This window comes from Nicotiana tabacum, chromosome 24 (genome assembly GCF_000715075.1).
Source record: "Nicotiana tabacum cultivar K326 chromosome 24, ASM71507v2, whole genome shotgun sequence".
In the NCBI taxonomy this organism is placed as follows: Eukaryota; Viridiplantae; Streptophyta; class Magnoliopsida; order Solanales; family Solanaceae; genus Nicotiana; species Nicotiana tabacum.
The window spans coordinates 31,162,951-31,174,633 of NC_134103.1; the positions used below are offsets into that span (position 1 = coordinate 31,162,951).

Below are 11,683 nucleotides of genomic sequence, written 5' to 3' on the forward strand. Positions count from 1 at the left end.
CAAAAGCTTTGTCAATTGCACAAAGTTTCAGACACTCTAAAACTTCATCCTCCTCAAATTGAATTTGTAGGTTCTGTTGTTCCTCTCTAGATATTGTAAGACAATTGTTCATATTACAAGTAGGTCTTCATTTCTCTGTTTTGGGAGTACAATTTCTGATAAAAGTCAATGATCTCTCTTTTAATATCACCCGATTCTTTAATGCTTACTCCTTTCACCATTAGTTTGACAATGTTATTCTTTCTCTTAAGTGCATTGACTACCGTTTAAAATAATTTAGTGTTCATATCATCTTGCTTTAGCCACAAAGCTTTGGACCTTTGCCTCCTGGCTATCTCTTCCTTTTTAGCATATTCTTCAAATTCCCTGCTCAGATTTGCTTTATGATGAGCTCTTCTTCATTCAAGTTTCTTTGTTGTTGTATGTCATCCAGTGCACTAATTTGATTTAAGATAGCAGTTTTCTCCTTCTCTAGATTGCCATAGGTATCCAGGCTCCACTCTCTCAATTTGCTTTTGAGAGCTTTCAGCTTCCCTGCTAAAATATAGTCTGATCTGCCTATAATGTCAAAAGAGGTCCTCCAAGTCTTTACTGTATCACTAAAACCTTTCGTCTCTAACCACCAATTTTCTAAATTAAAATAAGATTTGGTAGTCTCCCAGTTACCACAATTTAAAACTAGTGGAGAGTGGTCTGAAACAACTCTGGGTAGGATTTCTTGCTTGATGTTTCAAAACATATCATCCCAATCCTGTGTCACCAAAAACCTGTCAATCCTTGATGCCATCTCCTGATTATTTCCCCCAAACCATGTGTAGCTACCCCCTTCCCATTGTGGTTCAATCAACTCCATATCATCAATAAACTCTAAAAGTTCTAACATTGATCGGTTGCTTCTTACACATTTTCTCTTCTGAGAGAGGAATCTAACTATGTTAAAATCACCAGCTAAAACCTATGGTCCATCGAATAGTCCCCTAGCAGCCCCAATTTCCCACCATACCTTTTGCCTTTCTTTGTCACAGTTAGGGGCATAAACCCCTATTAAGTGCCAATTAAAGTTTAGCAGTTGAGAGATAAATTTGCATGTTAGGGTAAATGCTCCAATATCCACACACCTTCCCAAACTTTGCTATCCCACATCATTAGGATACCCCCTCTAATTTTACTGGCCCCCAATTGTGCAAATTTGACTCCCTTATTCCCCCATAATTTTTTGACTTTACAAGTAATATCACCTTCTAATTTTGTCTCTTGAAAACAAAAAATATCAACCTTCCATTTAAGGATCAAGCTATTTATCACCCTTCTCCTATCCCTACGGTTCAGTCCCCTCACATTCCACGATAGAATTTTAATATTCATTTATCCACCTTGAGTCGAAAATAACGTGTTGAGTTTGACTTGTATAGACATCTACAATTTTAAATATCAATATGTATTAACCTATTATAACGTATAACTTGTCACACTTTTCAAGCTATAATCCCACTTTTTATGGAGAGTTAAATGTAATTATCATTTAACTTGCTTGATTAATTCTTTTACATTATTAGTGTATAGAAGTTAAACTCGATATATATCCACCTATATGCACTTCTGTTCTCGCTGAGACAGACTAATATTTTTCAACCAAATATCAAGTCGGGCAAACCCCTTTAAGGAGTGATTTAGCAATGCCGACTACAAACAGTAAAATAAAGGAGTGTAGAGGGATACAATTCTTGCTTTAGCCCATCACAGCTTTCAGAAAAAATCAAGCATAGCTTTTGATGAAGCGAAAAATCTTTTCTTTTCCTTTTATCATTCGCTCACAGTACACAGAAGATACAAACAGAGATGTCATGTTACATAAACAAATTCACGTGTTGTTCCAATTATTATACAGCTGTTTCAACTATACCTTATAAAAAACATAGTAAACAAAAACTTTTTTACATCATATAGATGGTGATATATGCTAGTTCAAAAATGTTCATAGATATTCCAATAAATCTTCTTGCTTCTGCAAATCCCATATTACTACCTTTCCATCAAGTCCTGAAAAGTTATCGAGGATTGACATGAAGCTCCGAATAACAGAAAAGGGACTGCTTTAGAATGAAGTTTTATGTGCATGCAAACTAACCTGAAGTGCTGAAACGGGTGACACTAGATTTTCTCTGTTTTGCAAGTGGTAATATGCAACTGGAATTCCCAAGATTAAAAAGAAAAAAAGTGTTGATGTAAGATTTGATCCTGAACTATTAAAGGCTGACATGGAAGACATGAAAGAATGTGATCATGTTGAAATATTACTTGATACAGTTGTCATGAGCGCCTCTTGACTGCTCAACATTGTTGTTGGCTGAATACTTTGATTGACCATAGAATTTCCCAAATGCTTCAGAAAACTGTGAAATATATGGAGAAGAGAGACAGATAAAGAACCATGATAAAACTGGACAACAAAGAAATCTCAGTACCAAATACACTAGGCATAGGTTATAATAAGGTCACGGAATAGCTGTACAAGTGCACTGCTCTAGCCCGTCAATGAAGTTTGAAGGTAGATTATTTCAGGACTAGCCAGTTCTTGGAATAAGTACCTGTGATCCATATTTGGCACTTGAAGACGCTGCTTTCCGCTCATCAAGGAATCTCAAGAAACTCCTGAAGCATAAAAAACAAATTTAGTTAATTACCTCCTCAATAGTAAAGTAGATTGAAGATTTCACAACAGTTCACCTCTAGAGGCACTAGATAACAGAGTTTACATTACTGATACTGGCATAGGTATTTCATGTAGATCCTTCAAAATAAAATAAAAACTTGCTGAAAGTTGGATACACCCTATACCTGAGTCTATCAAACATACGGCATTTTTAGTTTGGGTTTAATTGGAGTACTACTACATCTAATCGAGTAAATTACCAGCACTCAAGTGGGAAAAGCAAAGCTTCAAGAAGAAAAAAGGGAGAGTGAAAAATTCTCACTACATAACTTACACTTCTCCAAGCATTTCAACATGTCCTTAAAACTAAATAGGCAATTTTCCATAGAAAATGAAGAATGGATGTAGTTTGAAGCTCATAGGAACGAACAGTAATGAGTCACACCACTCTAAACAATTATCAGTAGAGGCACTAAAGCAACCCCCAAACCACCCCACCCCGCCCCCCCCCCAAAAAAAAGGAAAAAAAGAAATAATAGAGACCAGTAAAGAAAGCAAGCCTTTCAAGTTCCAGATATTCAACATACCAGAGTCCACTCTCATCTGCCACAAATACCATTGGATTGCAATCAAATCCCACACCAACAACCATCCTTTCAGAAAGGAACAACACCTGCAAGAGAAGTCCTGATTAAACAACAAATATTAAGATCTGAAAAAGACAAAAGTATAAATGAGATAGGATTCTGACCCACATCACGAAGAGGCAAATCGCGGATTGCTACACTTTGTGCTGCAGCAGAGGGACCAACTTCATCAACAAAGTATATCATTGAGTTATGACCTGAGATCATCCAATACCCAACATCTAAGCTGCATTAGTATATTACATGGGAAAATGTGGGAACTTAGGCTAAAACCAAGTAAAATAAAAATAGAACAATTGAGCAAACAAACACAGTAAGCGACTGCAACCAAAATGAGATAGTTGAAGCAGTGTCAAATCTAATCCAAAATTAATGCATAAGCCGAAGAAGCAAAGAAAGGAATATCTGACCTACATATGCTAAGGTATTGCCACTTGGGGACCATCTGACACCAAAAGCCCAGCAAAAGCAGAGATCAAGCTGGACAATTTGCTGCATTAATATGAATAAAAGATATATTACTCTTTCTATGAACATATAATGAAAATAGGACATAGGAATGTCATCTAGAATTTAAAAAACAAACATAAGAATAGTGTTTTCTGATGTCTGTCAGCCAATTCCTTAGAACACTGTCGTGCAAGAAATACAATTTTCCAAAAGAAGAAACGATTATCCTCTATTAGTACCACATGTCACTGTCAAGCTTTGAGATAGCCTGTTAATAGGTGCTGCCAATCAACCGAATCGAATGAAGAAATGTTACTGTATTAAAAACAGTTAAAAGCACAGAAAATACATGTTATTGCAAGGGCTAAAGTAATATCAACACAGAAAGGAGGAAAGCACATCAAGAGTATGAAAACAATAAGACTAGGATAGAAAAACAGTTTGAATTCAAAGCTGCATGGAATAATATTTATTCAACAATGAGGCATGGGAAACTATTTTAGCAATTTTCTCTCCGACACTCGACTTGCCAAAATAGTCAGAATTGTATCTGGATAGGAAACTTCGCACATGGACAGAAGAGTAGAATCATACAGCTTTTAAAGGTTGGGATAGTTTAAAACCACAAATAGTTATAAGAAGAGAGTTCAGATTTTGGATGCTAGCTACTTTCTTTTTGTAGCCAGAAGTTGGATCTGCTCCATGCCCATGAAGTGTCAGTGTGCCTTATTCCTTCTGTTCCCGGTTTATAAAGTATCTGATGTTTCAGATGTAAGCCTTTGACTTTCTGCTTTCCACAGGAAAGTAAGTGAAGGTCAACTTCTTTTGCTTTCAATACAAATCAATCTGAAACTGTTCAGTACTTCAGTTGGCAAGAGAAAGAACTCTTATTCAGTCAAACACAAAAGTTATGCCCTCCAGGTTTTAAGATCATAATTTACTTTCCCAGTGAATAAGTTAGTATATTTATGAGGTTCTCTTCTAAGGACCGAGGGAGGGTATTTAAAACAAACTTGTTAAGGGTAAGATATGAGCAACATATTTCTTTGAACATAAAGAAACATAGAATTGGATAAGCAGGGTTAAATAAGATAAGATTCAGACCTCTCCAAATTTGGTATCCGCAGAATTCCCCATTGCAGAGTCCCTGATTCATTGAGTGAGTAATTATAAGAAACCGTGACAATACTGAAGAAATCTAACTGAATGGAGAGAACACAATTTTGTTAAACATACTTTGCATCGACACCTTTAATGAATGTTGAAAATACTCGACATTTACCATCAGTGGACGTTGTTGCTAGGAGAATCTGCAGGAATATTTTACCAAAAGTTCAGTTAATAGACTAGCTAACCCTTATAATTAAATAAAGCCACTGAACCTATAGTAGCAAATGTATCAACATTTAGTTCAACAATTATCTTGACGCAAAACATAAGATTTACCAAGAATTGGCAGTGGGCCAAAACAAGTAAAGTTAGCTTTGTTATAGGGATCAATACGAATGGGCCGCATAAAGTATCAACAAAATGGATGATATATCACATATTCCGAAGTTTTATTAGCTGAGATCTATGACAGGTCATAGGAGCTCAAAATACTCCTCGCATTAACATCAAGAGAGATTGGTGATAAGATAATATCTCCTATGTCAGCAGTCAGCGGGCCCTTAAATTTCATTTCAAGATCACATTTACGTTTTATTTAATAAGCAACATTACCTTCTTCCAGTTAACTCTACGCTATAATTAGTCATGACCAGTTTTGCTTCCACTGATTAAGGGAACAAAAAGGAAAAAAACAAAGAGGAACCAGACCATCAACTCTGAGGCATTTCCTTAAGTTAAGCTTGGAAAGCAATATTCCAGCATTTAGGGCAGTTTTCAACTTCAAATATTACTAAAAGAGAAAGAGATATATGGGAATTTCCGTGAGGATTGTAAGGTTACTTAAGTTTGTGTCAATAAATTCATAGCAACTGTTCGGCAATAATGGAATACTCAAAATGACAGAGCTGCAAGCTGAGAGAAAGAATAGTCCTCACATCCTTCGTTGAAAATATTTTGCAAAACAAAAATGCAACTATTAAAATGAATGTCAGGGTATTCTTTTGCTGTTACGTGATGCAATATAATATATAGAGAAACAGACGCACATTATTCGGATGCCAGGCAATACTTGTTACAGATGAATCATGCCTTTTCCTGATTAGCTTACTCACCCACCTGTGAAAAAATAAAGATAAAATTAGACATGTTCCTGTAAAAGATCGTTACTCCACACATAATGACTAGTATAAGTGTTAGCTAATGTGTAAAGCTAGATGTCAGTATATCTTTCACCGTCATAGAGGTTTTTTTGTTCATCTTTAGTCATAAAGTTTGGCTTGTCTACACCTATGGATTGACAGCATACCAAGTTCACATATAACATTGTCCTACGCATGAACCACATAAACTACACCATCAGGAGTGGGGCTTTTTTTGTTCATCCTTAATCATAAAGCTTGGCTGGTGTATACCTATGGATTGACAGAATACTAAATTCACAGCTAGCAATGTCCTGTGCAGTAACCAGATAAACTACATCAACAAACTAAGAGTGAAATACCAGCCAAGAAAAACTGCTTAGTCTAAAAAGGCAAGATTTCGGTGATGCTACAGTATGAACAACTTCAATAGAAGCCCATTCTATAGTTTACTGAATGTGAATGATGAAACTCATGCATCTAACTAATGTGACCCCAATTCTAAGACATATGGTAGCATTTACACATACAAAACCATCTGTGCATGTCATTCTTTCTCCACCGCGTTTGCTAAGGATTTAACTTGTTCAACTATCAGACGGAGAAGTAATATTACCAGTTATTTTCTTGCTCATAGTAGCATATACAAACAGTTTTAGCCCCACTTCCAACAGCAAACTTGTTTTCTGCAAGAAAAATTTAATTAGGCTAATGAAAAAAACTGAAGCAAGTTCATGGTTTCATGTCAGAAATATGCTAGCTTGATAGAAGATTAAAAATGAGCCCAGTTGCACATCGTCTGTGACTCTGTAATAAAAGTTTTTAAACTGTGTAACGTGTACACTTCGAAAATAAAATAAGATGAATATTGATGACTGAGTTTTCTGAAGTTAATAAATTCAGAATAAAATGAGACAAATAAGAACACATAAAAAGAGGTTAAGCCATATACGTGAAGCCATTTTGACATAGAACATCTTGCAGAAGAGGGGTCTACAAACTTGTAACTGATGTCGTATGTGTAAAGAGACACAGAAGACACACAAATCATCTTTTTATGTACCGGTCAGTGGCTTCTCTATTGTGGAATATGTTCCTATGCATCTATGAGGTAATGTGAGTAATTCCCAGGACAACGAATGATGTATTGCTTGTCTGGAGGAGAAGGGGGTTGAACAAATGCAAAAGGAGTGTATCAGATACCATACCAGCATGTATTTGGTGGTTTTTGTGGAAAGAAAGAACTCTAAGATGCTTTAACGGGAAAAGGAAGTTATTCGAGAACTCAAAAATAGAGTTGACTTTCAATAATGTTGAATAGTTGTTTTAAGCTAGAAAAGATGTTAGAATTTAATAATGTTTTCCAAGAGTAGTCTCTGATCATGGATTGTATATTCAGACTTTTGAAATCAGATGCACTGTCTTACTGCAAATTTTAATAGAATTTATTTACTTCATCAAAACAGAAAAAGAAGAGCATACAGAAAGACAAAGATTTAAGACGGAGTTGAATACCTTTTGGACTCCACTGCACACAAAGTGCTGCACGATTTAGCCTGAGAATAACCAGAGTAGGAACCCACCCTGACGCTTCTTGGTTCCAAACATATCTACAGAGAATATTATTCTCTTCAGCACATAAATTCATACTAGATAACCCACATTGTGCAATCATAGAACAAGCCCTCCCTCCCTCCCTCACACACACACACCCCTTTCATCCTCTCTTTTTTTTCCGCACTCCGTCCATATTACCTTAATCTTTGTCAAGTCAAACTTAACCATTGCACACACACTAAAGAGAATCAAGATTAAAGGCGATAAATTACAGAATGATCTGACTACAAATGTGTTATACCGAACAAAACCAACTTTGTAGCTTTGTTAACCATATAGTTTTGTCAAAAGAAATATGTCAATGCTCTACTAGGAAAAGCAAAAGAAAGATATTATAGCCCCATTTGGTGAAATGGCTTCTATAGATGCACCTTAAAAACTGGTCTTAACCTTCACAAAAATTAATACGAACAATGGATTACTGCCACCAAACAATTGAAGGATGTTACTGAATACTGGTAGTTTGAAGTACTTCTCAGGCCTAATGTTCCTTCTAATTAGAGAGCCTCCCTGAGGTCAGATTTAACAAATTAAAAAATAAAAAAGCAAAAAAACAAGGGAGAAGCTCCTTGTAGGACAAAAAAGCCACAATGTAAAATGAAAAACTTACAGCTATCACCTACTTAATGATATCAAACTCTAAAAACTCAAAGGTGGATAGTCACTTACGAATTTCGATCATGAGAAACAGTAACTATTTTGTTGGATCTTGAACTCCAATCTATACCGGACACAATTTGGTCATGCTGCAGCATCAAGAAACATAAGAAACAAATAAATGAAAACGTTGTAAAATGGAATGAGAATAAAACATAACACTGAGATATGATTATAGAAGATAAATAATGGATAAGTAAAAAAGTATGGGAATGGACATAGATTACCAAATCATATAGAGTTTTTCTCTTCCTTAAATTTCAATTTTCTAATCGTGGTCATTTTATAAAAAATTACCAAATAACATGAAAGAAAAGTTCTCCAAAATTTTCAACAGCACGCAGATAGACCTTAGAAGCTAAAATTGAAGGAGAGCAACAGGCTTTATTGCTGTTGTAAAATAGCTCCCTTATCCAAATACTTGGCTATCTTTAGGATAAAATATAAAAAGTATAGGGGGGGGGGGAGGGGGGAGTATAATTTGCAATGAGATTAAGAGCCTGTTTGGCCAAGCCACCAGACACCACCGATATTTTGACCTTTGAACAATTTAATAACATGAAGCAATGATTTAAGACTATATTTACCTTTTGAAGAACATGGACCTTCTCCCACTTGTCCTCGGATAGTTTATATATATGTACTTCACTATCGTTAGGACAAAGTGCAATCACTACAGAAACAAGTTATACAGGCATTAGCAACTCTTTCTCCTTCCTAAAAATAACAATACATAGAAAAAAACACTACACACAAAACATACTTTGTATACATTAAAGCACCACTCTCACATGCAGATTCAGAATTTTAAATTATTGGATGCCTAAATCACTGCACTCAATCAACTCCTCCGTGGCAATACTTGCAAATTTAGCATAAATACCTATTTATCATTATAGTTTCGTTCTATATGCTATACATATAGTTGGAATGGAAAGCAATGGGTGCAAACAACGATTGTCAATTGCCAAACCTTGCATTCCATGACCCAGTGGCGGAGCTAGAAATTTATACAAGGGGATTAATAAGATATTATAATGTTACAATTGGGATTTGAACCTTACACTAAAGTAATTTTTTAACCCTCTTTGCCACTAGATTGGAATCTTCCCTTATGTCAAGAGGATATACAAATAACCGAAAAAATCATTTTGTTCTCACCGTCAAAAAAAAAAAATTAACATTCTCAAAAACAAAAAAAAATTAACATTCTCAAAAAAAATCATTTTTATTCTATGACGAATGGGATTCAATTGAACCCTTGGCTCTACATAGCTCCACCACTGCCATGACCATTCTAGTGGAGCAAAATCACTAGAAAAAGGTAAAAATGAACTCATCCTACTCAAAAGTAAATAAAAGAAAAAGGAAAGAAAATGACATGTATGTGCAACCCACTTGAACATAGGCAAAAAACATGAATTTTTTGCTGTAAAAATCCGAACTCCATAGTGAAACACCCCCAGAGCAATACGGTGATGCTTCTGCATAAAAATTCAATTTTTGTTGCCATATGATAATTATTCATTCGAATTAGCAATAATCCTAATCGAGTTTAAGTTCTATGCTTTGACAATGCAAAATTATTTACGCAATAACATCACACTAAAAAGGTAATTGCTCTAACTCTATTTAATAACATTTGATTGGTAACCTAGAATAAATTGTAAGTAACAAGCTATAACAGCTAACATGTAAAATTACTGGTGTAAAAAAATTCATTACATAGTCAGTACTCAGTATATATAACTTCAATACTAATCTTGTTATAAAAAATATTAAAATGATGGGTAAAAGAGATGAGGAATGGAGGGGAGAAAAGGAGAAGAGAGTACTGGAGAGGTCGGGACTCCAAGCATGGCAAGTAATGCACTGAGCAAACTTATGTATTGAAGTTGCTGCCATTGATTAATTTGCCTACAAAAGAAGGAAAAAAATAATGGATCAACAAAAAATTGATTTTCAGTGAAAATGGAAGATCTGAGGGGGAAAAGGGGTGAATTACAGAAGGATCTGTACCTGCAAAACTGAGATCTACAAATGCCAAATGCGATTGGTAAATTTGTAGTGTATTTCAAGAATCCAAAATGCTTCAATCAGACGGAAAAGAAGAAGATTAAGAAGAAAGAAAACAGTGGAATCGGCATTTACACTGAAGTTATAAAATCAGTTTTGCGTTAAAAAATAAAATAAAATAAAATTGTTATAAATATAACTCAAAATAACAATAGCGAACAACAGGAAGACATATTCTTACTTTTTTTTAATTTGTATATTTTTTCTATCTATTATAAGGTATTTATATAGGTATAAAAAGTGAATAAAAATATGTCATTGAATATGTCATTAAGCATAAAAATATGTCATTGAATATGTCATTAAGTATTTGAGAAGATCATGGAGGAAAAGTAGACATCCAACATAATTTGATTTCTCTTATAACACTCCCCTTGATGTCCATAGATAATGTGACTCGCTAAAACCTTATTAGGAAAAAATCCTATGGAAAAAAAAATCATAATGAAGGAAAAAGAGTACACATGTTTAGAAATACGCATTTTGGTTGCCTCGTTAAAAACCTTGCAAGGAAAATTCAGTGGGACAAAACCTTGTAAGGGAAAAAGTATACAACACGTATTAACTCCCCCTTATGAGAGCATCAATTCACATCCTTGAGCTTTCGCATCCCAATCTTGTACACTAGTTTCTTGAAGGTTGACGTCGGTAGAGATTTGGTGAACAAATCAGCCATATTATCACTTGAACGGATCTGTTGTACATTGATATCACCATTCTTTTGAAGATCATGTGTGAAAAATAACTTTGATGAAATGTGCTTTGTCCTATCCCCTTTTATGAATCCTTCTTTCAATTGGGCTATGCATGCTGCATTGTCTTCATACAAAATTGTGGGTAATTTATCACACTTCAAACCACATTTATCTCGAATAAGGTGTATTATAGACCTCAACCATACACACTCTCGACTTGCTTCATGAATAGCAATTATCTCAGCATGATTAGATGAAGTAGCCACTACTGATTGCTTAGTCGATCGCCAAAATATGGCAGTGCCTCCTTATGTAAACACATAGCCTGTTTGAGATCGAGCCTTGTGTGGGTCGAATAAATACCCAGTATTGACATAACCAAAAAGATCGGAACTGCAATCATTGCCATAAAATAATCCCATATCGATAGTCCCTTTTAGATACCGCAATATGTGTTTGATTCCATTTCAATGTCTCCTTGTAGGAGCAGAACTATATCTTGCTAAGACATTAACTGAAAAAGTTATGTCAGGCCTTGTAGTGTTAGCAAGATACATAAGTGTACCAATTGTACTAAGATATGGTACTTCAGGATCAAGAAGTTCTTCATTCTTTTCTTGAGGTCGGAACGGGTCCTTA

The 11,683-nt window shown here is 35.1% G+C and overlaps 1 protein-coding gene across 1 annotated transcript; it reads right to left on the minus strand.

Annotated features, from left to right (window-relative positions):
* Positions 1–1,767: 1,767 nt before the first annotated feature.
* LOC107832594 (actin-related protein 2/3 complex subunit 1A-like) lies at positions 1,768–10,513 on the minus strand. The gene is made up of 16 exons (XM_016660452.2): positions 10,293–10,513; positions 10,109–10,190; positions 8,861–8,946; positions 8,286–8,362; positions 7,515–7,609; positions 6,616–6,685; positions 5,907–5,976; positions 4,987–5,060; positions 4,855–4,897; positions 3,711–3,792; positions 3,409–3,497; positions 3,241–3,326; positions 2,589–2,652; positions 2,299–2,393; positions 2,129–2,187; positions 1,768–2,040 (listed from the first exon to the last, which is right to left on the minus strand). The coding sequence occupies exons 2-16, from the start codon at positions 10,176–10,178 to the stop codon at positions 1,976–1,978; spliced, it is 1,125 nt and encodes a 374-aa protein (XP_016515938.1). The 5' UTR covers positions 10,179–10,190; positions 10,293–10,513; the 3' UTR covers positions 1,768–1,975.
* Positions 10,514–11,683: the final 1,170 nt, after the last annotated feature.